The following is a 16220-nucleotide window of genomic DNA, read 5'->3' as shown; positions in this document are numbered from 1 at the left end:
TTAAGTGACTTGCCCAGGGTCACACAGACAGTTAAGTATCAAGTGTCTGAAGGCGCATTTGAACGCAGGTCCTCCTGACTCCAGGGATGGTGCTCTATCCACTGTGCCACCTAGCTGCCCCCTACTTTTTTCTTTGAGTCTTTCCTTTAAGTTGTTGTAATGTCATTCTCTCTTAGACTGGATTTTATTTTTTTTTACCATTTCTCTAATTTCATTCATAAATACTTTATACAAAACTTTGGGCACAAGCCATTGGACTTCCTGAGAGGCCCTGTGGTTGTAGAACTTGGTTATCTAGATGAAGGGCCTGGTTCCCCCTCAGGGAGGGAACGGCAAATAACAGAAATTCGTTGGCCCTGTGGGACCCGGTGCTCCCCAAAGAATGACTCTTCATCTAGAAGGATCTGGTGGGAGAAGTCATATTGGGCAGGGCCCCTGAGGATATAGAGGGACCCAGGTTCCAGTAGCAACTCCAGCCATTCTTGAGGATCTTGAGTGTCAATTAGTCGCATGACACTGGGGGAGAGCAAGGAGAGGCCTGCAATGATGCCTCCACAGAACTTGATGTTATCCACATGGGGCTTGATGTAGCCATTTTGGTGGAGACCCAGGACGTGAACCACTGGAAGCTGGGCCAGAGTTTGGGGGAAGGCAGCCACCCGGACCCGCTGCAGAATGGCCTTGCTTGCCTCTGACCAGTGGGACTTCTGTCTCCCGGAAGCCGTGGATAGCCACGTCCCAGTGATTGTACTCGTAGCGCCGGCATCATAGCTCTGGCTCCAGCTCCCGCCTCAGCATCTTAGACTGGATTTTTTAGCATCTCTGGATCTGTTATAATTCTTCATAGTGATCTGTTTCTTCTTCTGTTTACTCATCTCTCCAGCCTTAGTTCCTGAAGAGAGTCTTTGTATCAATGCCAGACTTTGCTTTCTACTGCACTTTTATGTGGGGTGGTAGGCCTTTCTTGGTCTCAACCTGGGTCACCTGGGTTCCTGTGTTGATTTTTGGAATTACATTCCCCTAATTCTTTAAGGTTTAGACTGCTGTTTCCTTAGGATAGAGTGGTGGGGACCTCAGATCCCCTGTGCCTGGTGTGTGTCTGTATTAAGTGCTACCTTTTTCCACATACTCCATTGGTTGCTGGCAGTTCCAATGACCCCACTGTGACTCTACAATTGCCCAAGGGCTTTTTTGGAAATGCCCTCTGATCACATTGCTGGTCTCTGATCACACTAGCAAGGTTGCTTCTTTGGGTGTGCTGAAGCAAGCTTTTCTGGCTGGCCTCCTTTCCTATTGCCCATGGGCTTCTGGCTGATTTTTTTTTTTCAATGCAGTTCTGGCAAAGAAGCCACTTACTGTAGTTGCTCATTGGTTTTCTCAGTTGCTAATTTAGCCTGAGATATAGGTTTTTACAGGGTTAGGGCTGTAGGATATTGGCTGCCTGCCTCCATTCAGGCAGCTATACTGACTGGAAACCTCCATAGGCCTTGTGGGTAGATAGAATTTTAACAGACAAAGATTAGGGATAATAAGGGTAATAATGGAGACAGAGGAGTAAATTCTAGGTATTGGTCATGGCTTGAGCAGAAACCAGAGACTAATGACCTTGAATTAAATTTCTGGCAAAATTCTAGAAGAAATTATTAAAGATATGGTTAGTGAGCATCTAGGAAAACAAGTGGAGCAGCTAGGTGGCACAATGGATAGAGTGCCAGGCTTGGAGTCAGGAAGACTCTTCTCCCCAAGTTCAAATCTGACCTCAGACACTTACTAGCTATGTGACCTTGGGCAAATCACTTAACCCTGTTTGCCTCAGTTTCCTCAACTGCAAAATGAGCTGGAGAAGGAAATGGGAAACCACTCCAGTGTCTTTGCCAAGAAAACCCCAAAAGGGGTCATAAGGAGTCAGACATAACTGAAAAATGATTTTAAAAAAGAGGAAAATAAGTTAGTGTGGCTTAGTCAAGAACAGGTCACAGCAGTTAAACTGACCTTTCTTTTTTGAGCAAGGTGACTAAACTGGTAGATCAGGAGAATGTTATAGATATGGTTGCTCTAGATTTTAGCAAAGCATCCAATAAAGTGTTCTATTTATTCTTGAGGAAAAGACAGAGATATGGGCTAGGGGATGGTAAGGTTCCATGGCTTTGGAATGATAGGATGTCTGAACTCAGAATTGCCACAAATATGGCCTAGGGAGCTGTGTTTTTGGGGTTTTTTTTTTTGTTCCTATGCTATTTCACATTTTTATCAATGGCACAGATGTTTTCAGGTGATAGCTAACCCACTGCATTTCAGTCAGAAACCAAAAAGATATTAATATGACAGGACATTGGACTGAAGCTATTGAAATGAAACTTAATAGGGATAAACATAAAACCTCACATTTGAATTTTTTAAAAAATCAATTTTACAAGTCCACAACATAAGAAGGATGTTTGTCATGTGTTTGAAAAAGATTTGGGGGTCTTAGCAGACCATAAGCCTAATATGAGTTGACTGTGTGATATGGCAGCCAATCAATCCACAAATATTCATATAGCACCCACTATGTGTCAGACACCTTTCTAGGTGCTGGAGATGCAAAGAGAAAAATTTAACAGAAAAATTAAATCATGGAGCTTACATTTAATCAGGAGAAAAAACATGTACACATATAAGAAATACAAAATTTATGCCAAGAAAATTCAAAGTAATTTCAAGGTTGAGGAAAGACTAGGGAGATCAGGAAAGGCCTTAATAAAAGCTGCACTGCAACTGAGTTTTGAGCTGCACTAAAAAGCAAATGCAATCTTGGATTGTAGGGAGTGGTATCGTTCCCAGGAATGAGAAGGCAAGCAGGCACCCTGGTGACACAATCTGGAGCATTGCGTTCAGTTCTGGGTGCCATAGTACAGGAAGGGCATCGATAATTTGGATTATTTAGAGAGCAACCAGGATGATGAAGGTCCTTGAGTACATGGCGTGTGAGGACTGGCTGAAGGATGAATTCTACAATCAAACAACACACTTACTGTTCCTTGCAAACTGTTTCTTGACTGTGCGTTTTCACTAGCTCTCTCCCATGCACGGAACGCTCTCTTCCTCCATCTCCCTCCTTCCCTGGCTTCCTTCAAGACTTGGCTTAAAGCCCACCTTTGCTGGTCCCCTCTCCATACCCCCAGAGCCTCTTCTGTGTGTGTAGCTCCCTCTTACCATAGACGTTTAGATAGTGCTTTAGGCATCGGCTGGATGCTTTTCATGGTCCAGGCAGCGGTGTGCTGGAACCAGCTCAACCCCATGAGCCAATTGTTACATTTTCATTGTGAATATTTACACCCCAGAAATTGGCAAACATACAAATCAGGGCTTGATTTATCATTTTGTTGACTGTCTAGACCCAAGAAAGTAATAGAGAACATGTAAATATGGTTTAAACTTCCCCCTCAGAGAATAGCAGCAACCCCTGGGTCCAGACTCCTTCCTCTTTGATAGCTGTTTTTTCAGCTCTTCCAACTTAGCTAATCTCCATGGTTAAGAGAACTATCTTTCACATGACTTCTGCTCTCTGAGGAAACTCACAGCTTCTTCCTTTCTTCAGAATTAGAACAAACCAGAGAAAGACCAATCTTGATAACTTTCCTGGGACTCCATAAAATCCCAGTTACTGCTTTTCTTTCTGATTAACAGCAGATGATTCTGGCAGACAGTTTCTGTGTGTGTGTGTGTGTGTGTGTGTGTGTGTTTACACACTTTGTGTGTGTGTATACACACTTGGCAGAAGTTAGGGGATGTGTGTGTATGTGTCCTTTCTTCTTATTATTGTTTTTCAGACTTTGTGACCCCATTTGTAGTTTTCTTGGCAGAGATACTAGAGTGTTCTGTCATTTCCTTCTCCAGCTCCTTTTACAGATGAGGAAACTGAGACCAACAGGGTTAAGTGACTTGCTCAGAGTCACACGGCTAGTAAGGATCTCTCCATTCCTCTTCATAGCTTACAGTTTGGGCAAAACTTACTTTATATAGAATGCCTAATGAGTATTTAACTGTATTTAATGATTTATTTAATTATGTATTTAATGTATTTAATTTATAGAATACCTAAAGAGTATTTAACTATGTTTAACTGAGAGTTACAGTAGTAACTCTCAGCTCCATAAAAAACTTCCTCTAAGAATTTTGCCTTTTTCCCTTCTAAACATTTTACAACACATTTGAATAACACAGAAGATTTTTTTTTAGTACTTTCCTCATAATACCATATGAACAAAATACATATGCCTTAACATTCTATCATCCTTCTTAAAAATGGTTACAAGAAAAATTTTTAGCCTTCTCTCATTGTGCCCCTTTACACTCCACAGAATCCTGGAATCCCAGAATTAGAGGAGATTTCCAAGGCTTCCGTGAAGTCCAACCCATGCCTAAACAAGAAACCTTACCACAACATCCATCCTCTCCTTGAAAATTTCCAGTGAGAAGGGACCCATTAACTCCTGAGACAGCTCTTTCCACTCAGACAACTCTAATTGTTAGAAAGTTTTCTTTCCACCAAGACAAAATCTGCCTTTTTGTACTCTGCATTCGTTTCCTCGGGACCGAGTAGAACAAATCTAATCTTTCTTCCACATTACAATTCTTAAAGTACATTAAAGCAACAACCGCATCATCTCCCATTGCCTGCCCCTCAAGGCTTCTTTTCTCCAGACTAACTATTTTTAGTTCCTTCAACTTAATCTCACATGGCATAGTTTTGATTCCCTTTGTCAATGTGCACAGGATAAGAAGATATAGAGGAAGCGAAGTTTGAGCCGTGGACAGTAACCGAGATCGAAAGTATCGAATGGGAAATCTCTGAGGAGACGCAGACCACTTACGAGACTATTACAATAGCACAGTTTGAGAGAATGAAGGTCTGGATTAGGGGAATTTCAGTGTGAGTGGAAGGGAGTGAATGCAAGAGGTTTGGAGGCTGTGGAATCTATTGGACTTAACAATTGATTAGAGGTAGGGGATAAGGGAGAAGAAATGGTCATAGCTGACTCTGAGGTTTTAAGTCAAGGTGACTGAGACAATTGTATTACCATCAACAGAAATAGGTACATTTCCCAATGACAAAGGCATTAAGGTTGGTTTGGGACATATTAAATTTGTGTTGATAGGACCTCTAGGTGGAGATCTATGGTAGGAAGTTGGAAATATAGGACCTTTGGTGAGGTTAGAGTTGAAATGATAGATGTAGACCTCATGAACATAGAAGTCAAGTCATAAGCATTTACTAATCAACTACTTTGTGTTACGTACTATGCTAAGTACAGAGAAGTGATCATTAAAGCCATGGGAAAGAATATAGAAGAAGAGAGAGTACAGAATAGAACCTTAATGGATTCTCTAAAGTTTAGAACTAATAGTATAAAATGTAGGAATTCTGTGGGATTTTTTTTTTGTTTTTAACCTGTTAAAATTATTAAATTTGATTATATCCCAACTGTTCATCTTTGATTTTTTTTATTATTCTAGTAAATTATCATTTTGTCAGAAGTTATTCTTATCACAGTGCAAATTATTTTTTGCTGTTATTTGTGATTCATACACTTGTCTAATTCATATGCTTACAATGCAAACTCTAGTAACCTACCACAAAGCATTAAAGCATATTATCTTTTTAAATTCTTTTCTGGAAAAAAAAATATTTAAACAAAAATGGCAAAGAATAAGTCAAATATCGCCATTTATAACAATGTAAACAGATTGAATTACACTTTAAAATAAAAAAGGGTCATAGAAGACTATAAATTTCTTTAGAGCAAACAAAATACTTTTTTTCATCCTTAGTGCCTTGCATGTCATAGGCACTTTATAAATACACGAAACACATGACTCAACAATATGTTACCTACAGTAGTGATCATAATTCAAGTTATATGTCAATTCAAAGTTTACAAAGTGCTTTCCTCACAACAACTCTGTGAGGTACAGAGTGAAATATTTTACTGATAAGAAAACTAAAACACAAAGAGTTTAGTCATGTATGAAGAATAAGAGGCAGCTTGACATAAAGAGCACTGAATTTAGAGTCAGGAAGACCTTGGTTTGGGGTCTTGCCTCTGATATTTATTATTTATGTGACCATGAGAGAGAAACTTCATGTTTCTGACCCTGTTTCTTTTACAAATTTGCTGAATTGAATCAAACGGACCAAACACACTCTATTGCTCTATGCTCACTTGGTGACATAAGTTCCCACCAAGCATTTGTCAATTTATCCAGATGACTCAGTTACACGGATGTTCCTAGTTGTTCTCTTGAACTCCACTCCTGAATCACCAGCTACCTATTGGACATTTCAAAATGGACGTCCCATACACATTTTAAACTCAACATGTCAAAATAGAATGATCTTTCCTCCCCAGTCCACCCCTTTTCCAAAATTCCCAATTAATTGTAAAGGTACCACCATTCTTACAGACTCCCAGGTTCACAAAGCTCAGTGTTATAACCAACTGTTTACTCTCCCTCACCCCATAGCCAGTCAGAATTCAAATGTTGCTATTTCTACCCCTACATCCACTTCTGTAGCCCTGACTTATCTTCTGACCTCCAGTATTGAATCTGTCACTGCCTAGACATCTGGAACTGGATGTCCATAGACATTATATACTCAATATCCTAAACCAAAATTATCTTTTCCCCAAAATTGTCCCCTTTTCCTAACTTCTTTTTTTTTTCTTTTAAGTGTACTACCATCATCCAGGTCATCCTGACTCTTCCCTCTAACCTGCCCCACCCTCTCATCATATTCAATCAGTTGTCAAATCTTGTCATTTCTACCTTCTTAATCCCTTTCATATTTACCTCTTCTCTCCTCTGACATTCAACTACTCTGGCGCAAGCCCCTCATCACCTCATACCTGGACCATGGCAATAATTTGCTGGTTGGTCTCCCTGCTTCAAATCTCTCTCTCCCCATTCCAAACTATCTTCCACTGAGCTGTCAAATTGAGCTTCCTAAATGCAAGTCTGACTCTATAACACCCCACCCCCATTCAATAAACACGAGTGGCTCCCTATCAGGATCAAATATAAAATCTTTTGTTTGGATTTTAAAGCCCTTCATAGCCTGGCCCCTTCCTACTTTGCAATTTGCATTTCTATAACAATCTGAGACATGAGAGACACATGGGATCTATAGTTGTTGATTTTTTTTTTTTTTAAAAGCTGTCTCTCTGGTAATACTACCATCGTCTTATATTTTTTGGTAGTCTTCCCATTGGAAAACTGATTGCCAAATGCCTTCCAAATATGTCACTTTCAAGATGGATTTCCTCCACATAATATTTGGTTGGTTCCGGATCCCCTAAGTTCCAATTTCTTAATTGCAATTGCTATGTTTGCCTAGTTTGCTGATCCATGCAAACTTTAGAGACTCTATCAGCTATTACAAATAACTGTGAGGATGACCTGGCTTAGCTGAGTCTCACGCCAAGTTCTCTTAGAAAGCATTTATCTTCCTTTGCTTCGTGAGATAACGCTCTTCAATATTATCCATTTACTCTGGTGTCTGGCAACTGAACTTATACCCCAAATTGGTGTAGTTCCAAGCTGGCACAGGTCCCTCCTTGACAAGATCAAATATTTGTTGGCTAAATTGTTTCCTGGACTCTTCATGCTGATTTTGGCAGCAAGTGTGTAGAGCACAGGGCTTGGAGTCAGGAAGACCCGAGCTCAAATTTGGTCTCAGACACTTACTACCTAAATGACACTGGGTAAGTCATTTAATTTGTTTGCCACAGTTTCCTCATCTGTAAAATGGGGATAATAGCAGCTGCCTCCCAGGGTAGTGAGGATCAAACGAAGTAATAATTGTATAGCACTTAGCACAGTGCCTGGCACATAATAAACATTGTGTTAATTATTATACTACTTTCCATCACTTAAACTTTCCTAAGAATTGGAGATAGTCTTTATTTTTGTCTACTTCTTATTTTTCTCCACTTTCCCCTTGTAACACCTTTCCATGGAAATTGCCAAGTTCAAAGTATATGTTGATCCCCAATAGGTAAAAGGATATGAATGGGCAGTTTACAAAGGAAGAAATATAAGCTAGCAACAAAAACATGAAAAATTTCTTCATATTATCAGTAATTAAAGAAATGCATATTAAAAAAGCTCTGAGGTTCTAATACTCATCAGATTGACAATGGTGCAAAGAAAAAACAATGACAAACATTGGGAGGGGCCACTGGAGAACAGATACATTAATACACTGTGGATAACCTTTGACGGAGCACTGCCTCTATTAGGTCTAGACCTCAAGGAGATTAAAGAAAGCAAAAGAGCACCCATATGTACAAAAATATTTATGGTAGCTTTTTGTAATATCAAAGAAGTCAAATGAAGAGGATCTTCATTAATATATTAAAGAATGGTTGGACAAAGCATGTTATGTGAATACAATGGACTACTGCTGTGTTGCAAGGAACGACAAATGACAAAATAGATGGTCTCAGAGCAACTTGGGAAGACCAGTATAAACTAATAAATAAAATCAGCAGACCAGGACAATTAATACAACAACAACTGTTAAGAAAAGCCACTTTTAAAGACTTGAGAACTCCGATCAATGAATGCAGTGGCCACGACTTCAGAAGACCAATGAGGAAGTGAGCTATCCCACTTACTGACAGAGAGGTCTTGGATGGACTCAAAATAGAGTAGAATACACATTGATATAATGTAGAATTAAAAAAAAAATGTATCTTTGTTTAAAAGGGTTTCATTTTTCTTCCCCTCCTCCTATAATTGGTGGGTGTGGGAGAGAGAAGTAGGTCAGGGACAGAATTGCCAAAAAGGAAAAAAAGAAACAAGGGTGCTTTTATCTTTTTTTTTTAAATGAAAAATGCACATAAAAGGCCAGAAAGATGGATATTATTACAAATATTTCCAACTTGGTAGAACCTACAACAGCCGCACTCCACCCCTATAACCTTCAAGGGTGCAGGATCACCTCTACACCACCGAGAGGAATCAGAATCTGGTCAAGGCACTGCTTGCATATTTTGAAAGCGGTTGTCTATCATTTATAACTTAAACTAATAGGTTTACGACTTGATAGAGACCAAGAGAGACTCTTCTTTTTATTTGTACACATACAGTGTCTGTTTACTTCAGTTGTGTTCGCTGGTTGCTCACCGGGCTTCTCTGGCTTTCTCTATGAAGGGATATCTATATGCATTGGTGGAGGGACTAGTGACACAGAAGAAACCAAACATATTTGATGGCCTGAAGTCAGTATGTTTCTTGGTATAAAGTGTTCTTTGTTTTGAAAATTCAGCGATAAGCAGTCATATGAAAAAATGCTCTAAATCACTATTTATTAGAGAAATACAAATTAAAACACCTCACATCTATCAAATTGGATAATATGACAGAAAAGGAAAATGATAAATGGTGGAGAGGATATGGGAAAACTGTGACACTAATGTATGGTTGGTGGAATTGTGAACCGATCCAACCATTCTGGAGAGCAATTTGGAACTATGCCCAAAGGGTTATAAAACTGTGCATACTCTTTACACTAGCAATATAGGTCTGTATCCCAAAGAGATCATAAAAAAGGGAGGACGATTCACATGTACAAAAATATTTATAGCAGCTCTTTTTGTGGTGGCAAAGCACTGGAAATGGAGGGGATGCTCATCAGTTGGGGAATGGCTAAACAAGTAAATTGTGGCATATAAATGAAATGGAACACTATTGTGCTATAATAAATGATGAGAAAGCGGACTTCAAAAAAACCTGGAAAGACACGAACTGATGCTAAGTGAAGTGAACAGAACGAGGAGAACGTTGTAAACAGTAACAGCAACATTGTGCGATGATCAACTATGATAGACTTTGCTCTTCTCATCAGTACAGTGATCCAAGGCAATTCCAAAAGACTCACGAAGGAAAATGCCATCCACATACAGAGGAAGAACTATGGTGTCTGAATGCAGATCAAAGCATACTATTTTCACTTTTTTTTTGTTTTTTCTTTCTTGTGGTTTTTCCTTTTTATTCTGATTCTTCTTCCACACCATGACTAATGTGGAAATAAGTTAAACATGATTGTATATACGTAACTTATGTCAGATTGTTTGGTGTCTTGGGGAGGGAGGGCAAAGAAAAATTTGTAACTCAAAATCTCATAAAAATGAATGTTTAAAATATCTTTACATGTAATTGGAAAAAATAAAATACTATTAAGTGGGAAAAAAAGAAAATTCAAAGATCAGATGTAAACCTTAACCCCATGAAACAATTTAGTATAAATGACTGGAATCAGTTTGGTGTAAGTTCTTCTTCTTTCGGAGACTCCTCTCCCCAAGGCTGGCGGCAGCCACTGCTCTGGCCTTACTGTTCACTGTGGCACGGAGCTCTGGCCTGGGTATACAGCCCTGCCTTCACCAGGCTGGGGACCCCCAGCACCCAAGAATGGGTTTACCATCATAATGTCAGATTTAATACAGCACTTGATATACTGCAGCTCTGAACTCTCAGACTCAAGCAATTCACTAGCCTTGGCCTCCCCAAGTAGCAAGGATTACAGGTGACAGCCACCACATTTCTGATATTAAAACAATTTGTTATAAGGAATCATCCTGAGTGTTTATAGATAAATAATTAAAAGAATTCTTATTTTTGATCTAACACAAAAGCAAAGTTCTTAAATTAAAATGTTATTTATTAAGTTCTATAGTTCTATAAAAACTGAAAATAACTGAACAGCTGGACTGTGTTGCAATTTTTTTGCATGGGATCTTCAAGCTGTCAGGTTTCTATTTCCCCCAAAACTCACATGCTTATTTTGATACTTAATATTAATTATTATTAATATTAGTTTGTATCATAAGCATTTCTATACTGGTTTTTGAAAATCAGGAAAAGCAAATTTAATAAACATTATTAAATAATTTCCCACATGACAAATTTTAAGATAAATGGTTAGAAATATAGATGAACAGTAAATATGTACATGTGTTTGGACTCAGTCATTTGAAAAAAAAATTAATTATTCTAGTAGGTTTAATACAGAGAATGTCTGATTTCAGGTAACTGATTTTCCATAAAACTTCAAATACCCAATTCCAAATCTTCTAATTCCTGTAGGAGGGCTTTTTCTTTCTGGATCTTCTCCATCTAGAAAATTTCAAAACATTACATTGAGCTTATTCAAGAGGAAAAAGTACAAAACAAGAAAGCCATTAATTCTTTTTAATCTGTTAACAAGAACTCTAGACATATAAAGGAGCAGTATTTCCATGTAACAAGGGAAAAGGTACATATCATATTTTCTTAGTACGCTTATAAAAAAAGATTTCTAAAAATTAAGTCTTAAAAATGCAATTTAATCATGCTGTCTGCATACACATTCTATTAATGCACCAGTTAGAAAGAATCCAGCCTGTCTATCTGGCCTCCCCTTGTGCCCTTTACACAAGGAGGGGCAAGTGCAGGGCTGCATCTATACGGCAACTGGGCAGGGAAGGGTGGAGTGGGCTCAGGAGTCTCAAGTTTAGTGGAAATGGTGGAAGAAATGAATAGAAAGTTGCCATGGTTTTCAGTGACAGTCCAGAGGTTAGCAGATATTTACATAATTTTTTGCTGTTTTAGAGTGAAAATATTAGCAATACATCAATAGCCTGTGATTTCTTAAGTGTGGACACTCCCGGAATTGATGGCTTTGGCAATTTCTCCACGCTTTCCTTAGCAGATGGTCTTTATGCCTTCCCACAGATGTTACATGGATATTTATTATACAAATTAATATACAGATAGGTCTACACGTATCTACACCTATGTGTATATGTGGGCTGGGGATAAATCTATGGCCACCAGCCTGATTCATGGAGGAAACGTGTACAATGTGTCATTAGGTCCAAACTGGAAGTTGTCCCAGCTCCACAGAGCCAACCATCCTCGACACTTCACTAACTGTTTTGTCCAGGGTCACCTCCAGAACACAACATGGCACTGACATAAGACTTCAGTGGAAGAGAGTCAAACTTGACTTATAAAATTATTTGAATACGGTACATTTTTTAAAGAAAAAAAACGCTGTTTTAAGAATTTATATGCTATCTTACATGATAAATTAGTTCAAAAAAGTAACCTAAAAAAGAACTATGACCCCCAAAAGAAGACAGAAGGCAATACCTGATTTTTCTCTAACTGTTTACCGCCAGCTGCTTGTTCTTTCAGTTGCTCAATTGCTTTCAGTTTCTGTTAAAATCAAACAATGAGATTAAGGGTAAAAAGAAAAGAGAGTTTTAGAAGACTCAGTCGTTGTATACAAACTGATTTTTAAAAAAGACGTGAAACTAGAATAAAGGCAATTCAATCATCTTATTTTATTTAAATCAAAATACTGTAGCAGAAGTACCAGGATGGAGTACCTTTTTAAATATTTTAGGTATTACTGGCAATGTTAAAAATGTAGCACATTATTCACAAAGTTTAAAAGAAGCTACTGAAATTTGGGGGGGGAGAGCCAATTTTTAAAAACCTAAGCCTCATAAAACTGAACGTCTTTTCCTTGACTCCAGGTACTACTCTCTGTCACAGAGCCCCTGGACACCCCACAAGGCAGAGAATGGCTCTGAATAATGGTGCACTAGTGAAGGCAGCCAGCCTGGCACACAAATGTCACATCAACAAGGACAATAACGTCAAATACAATGGATCCTGATAGATGGTAAAAGAGAAAATCAGAACTTAAACAGGAACTGAAAATCAATTGAAGTCATTATGCAAACAAGGACAAAAACTCAATGGGAAATCTGCTAGCACCAAAAGGGGAAAAGAACTTCACAAATATACTTGCAGCAACTTTCTGTCACTTTCAGAAAAAGAACTTAAGTAAAAATTAACAAGAAATATTTCCATGAAAATAGTTTTCATTAGTTATGTTAAAAATATTATTCCAAACCTTAAGAGCCTCAAGATAATGAATTATAGCATGTGTAGAATGTGAAAGGACACTTTGTTGTGTTGAGAAAAGTACTACTAGGAACTGATGGCAAAAGAACTGCCCCTTGTTACTATGGCTAAAGCCTATTTAGGTTCGCCACGTACACCACAGAAACTGTTGTGTGTGATGAGTCGCTGGCATCCAGAAAGCACACAGACTCAGTGACAGAAATGCAACCTCACAGACATTTACCCACCTACTCAAGTTTCCCAACATCACCAAATTCTCAACTAAACCAGGTACCAAATCGCACCAAGGGAATCCCCCCAATAAAAACTGACAGCAGCGTACTGGAGGCACAGTATCAACTACCACTAACCTACGGCGACACTCTGGGCAAGTCGCCGACCTCCTGGTTTCCATTTTCTCGTTCCCAAATGGCACCAGTAATGCTTACGCTATCCCACAGGGTTATGCTGCCTCAGATAAGACAGCCTAGGTAAATCTGCTCCAGGTATGAGTGCTGCACACAATGCAGCATTATGCAGACATACTTGACCTAAGATGGAATGCTGGTCAGTCACTGGGGAAGAAACCAGAACCAGGGCCTCCTTCTCTTCCAATTTCACAACATGGGAGTGGAGAGTATGCAAACTGCAAGCTTCTGACATCTACTTCCCCACCATTTTGTTCGTGGAAAAACTACTTCTTCAGATGATCCTCTCAACTATTCTTTCTAGTCAATTTCTGCTTGTCCTTTTAGTAAGAAGCCCATTACCTTTCTCAGGTTCTTGATTTTTTTGTCCACCTCAGGGTCTCCTGATGTTGGCAGAGAGACAGCATTTCGTGGGGTGTTCTGCTGTGGAGCTGGGTTAAGAGCCAAATCTTGACCGCTTTCACTTCTGGCTTCCTGTAGGAATTTATTTGTTAAATACAATTTTCCAAGAAAACAGAAAAACTAAAATTTTCAACCACCATAAGCCAGATGTATAAAATTCAGAAATCAAAATGTGATTTTATCTTTTATGCACTGTGAGATATAAATTAAGGGTCTGAACTGAAAGAACGAGTAAAGATAGTATATTATTAGCAGGGGTAAATATATGCTGATATACACATAAATAAGAATAACATAGTGAAGCTCTTGAGAAATGACTGCTTTGCTCCAGTCACTGATTCCAATAACATGGTTCTTTTTGCCACTGTGGTGATAAAGGACATGTGGTTCGCTGTTGTCCTTTTGTGCAAAACTCTAAAGTAGAATATGTACTGCAGTTTGATATTTTTCAAGTGAAATCACAAAATGAAAGACAAAGACTGTTTTAGAGGAAAGAACTGTGAAATGAGGCCCAACTTCCCCTGACACAGATGAAGAGGGATTGTAATTTAAGCCTCCAACTGTTTGGTGAAAGTAGTAGCTAAAGAAATCAGTAATAGTAAAATACTCTGTGATTATCAAACTTAAGTAAATGTATTGACTTTCAATCTTAAAAGTAACTAAGATAAGTAAATTAGCTCATATGTAAACATTACCACATTACATACTTTCTTATCGGACAATTACTTGGAGAAAATACATGCTAACAAAAAGAAGTCCTTTTGGTTGAACCCCTTGGTCAAACTGATTGTGCTTGTAAAACTGCCAATGATTACACAACTGACTCCTTTATCCTGGCAGCTGGTGGCTGCTGTGTTTTATGGTCTGTGGTTGGTAAACTCATCTGGTTAGTTAATGAGACCAAGGCCATGTAGCCAAGCCTGCTCCTGGGCTGGACTTCATGACTACAAATGGCACCGACTTCAGATGGCCATCTCACACGTGTGCCAAAAGACGCATCACTGAGGAAGAAGGGACTGATTCCAAGGGGCTGCATGAGCAGAGAAGTAGGCTAGCCTGGATAATCTGTACCCTTGCAACAACACGATGCTATGATACATCAGAGCCAATCCTTCACAACGGCAAAGAGAACAACAGTCTCTTCATCTATGTCAGGGGAAGTTGGGTCTTATTTCAGTTATATTCTCTAAAATAGCCTTTGTGTCTTTCATTTTATGAATTCACTTGTAAAATATTTCTTGTATCTTCATAACACAAAAAACCCTATGTTTTACGAACATTCTATTATTGGCATTACTAATTTTTTTTCTCAATTAAAGGACAAATTCAATGTACATCATCTCAGGTAAAACAGTTAAAAACACACGCAATCAAAGTGCCCTGGGGCGGCCGCCATGGTACCTGTTTTGCAGCTTTCTTTGCCTCGTGTTTTCTCTGATTTTTCAGAGCTGTTTTAGATAACGGCTTGTCGCTTCCTGAGTGTGGTTTCATATTCTGAGGTGGTTCCTCCTCATGCTATAGAAAACAGACAACCACTATTATGAAAAGCATACTCCATGTTGTTAGTCCTAGAGAACAGCCAAGTATACATGTTTCCACACACAACATTTTGTTTCATTACATTTACTTTTTTCAGACTACAAAGACCTCTGGGAAAGAGCTCATCCATCACTTTGCTGGGACACGGAGGCCACCCTAGCTTCTCTGAGGCAACGCCAGCAAAGCTCTGGCAGGCCTCCGGAACCAGAGAAGCTTGGAGGAAGGGCTCAGCAAAAGTTCCAGTGGTCCATGCTCCATCAGGGCTGGCTACGAAGGGATAGCTTTCTTGGCTAGAGCAACTTTTCAAACTGCATGAGGCATGCTCAGGGTTGTCATCTATCTTACTTATAATGACAAAATCACAGGTTTTTCTTTTCTCAGTAGTTAAAATATTCCAAAGGTCAGAATGGATTTAATTAGGCATTTCATCCAAGCTAACATATGATCTCTCTCAGCTATATGAGGGCTGGCAGAATTCACTTCCTTCTGTGAAACAATGGAGTTTTTCTTAGTAATTCTGTTGACATCTGATTCTTATCTAGGAACAACTTCCGGGGATGCATTTTCTGGCTGGCGAGGCCAAAGACAAACTTAAAACCCTAAGTATACTTATTCTCTTTGCATAACAAGTGAGCTCACTTACTAGGTCTTCTGAGGGAAGGAGCAAAACTGAGCTTCACTTGCTAATCGACATTCAATCCAATGGAATGTACCTGCTCCTGTCTGTACTGTAGAGATGCTCCCGTTCCTTTATGAAACTAAAAACCGAGTCATGTGTTCTAACTGGGGATAACTTGGCAGCCAGGTGGCACCATAGTGCACAGGACACCAGACCTGGAGTCGGGAAGACTCCTCTTCCTGAATTAAAACTGGCCTCAGACTTCACTAGCTGTGTGACCCTGGGCAAGTCAC

The 16220-nt window shown here is 39.1% G+C and overlaps 1 protein-coding gene and 1 pseudogene across 1 annotated transcript in view; both read right to left on the bottom strand.

Annotated features, from left to right (window-relative positions):
• Window positions 1–290: 290 nt before the first annotated feature.
• LOC114053172 lies at window positions 291–798 on the bottom strand (annotated as a pseudogene).
• Window positions 799–11028: 10230 nt separating this feature from the next.
• The window catches only part of EIF2A (eukaryotic translation initiation factor 2A), a 31080-nt gene continuing 25888 nt past the window's right edge, over window positions 11029–16220 (bottom strand). Inside the window, exons 11-14 of the mRNA XM_027875995.1 lie at window positions 15171–15284; window positions 13710–13841; window positions 12178–12243; window positions 11029–11160 (exon numbers count right to left, since the gene is read on the bottom strand). Coding sequence (XP_027731796.1) covers window positions 11095–11160; window positions 12178–12243; window positions 13710–13841; window positions 15171–15284 — 378 coding nt within the window. The 3' untranslated portion in view covers window positions 11029–11094. The remainder of the gene's footprint in view (window positions 11161–12177; window positions 12244–13709; window positions 13842–15170; window positions 15285–16220) is intronic.

Source organism: Vombatus ursinus, unplaced genomic scaffold (assembly GCF_900497805.2).
Source record: "Vombatus ursinus unplaced genomic scaffold, bare-nosed wombat genome assembly UNPS02014810.1, whole genome shotgun sequence".
NCBI classification, from domain to species: domain Eukaryota; kingdom Metazoa; phylum Chordata; class Mammalia; order Diprotodontia; family Vombatidae; genus Vombatus; species Vombatus ursinus.
This window is presented reverse-complemented; position numbering and strand designations above follow the sequence as displayed.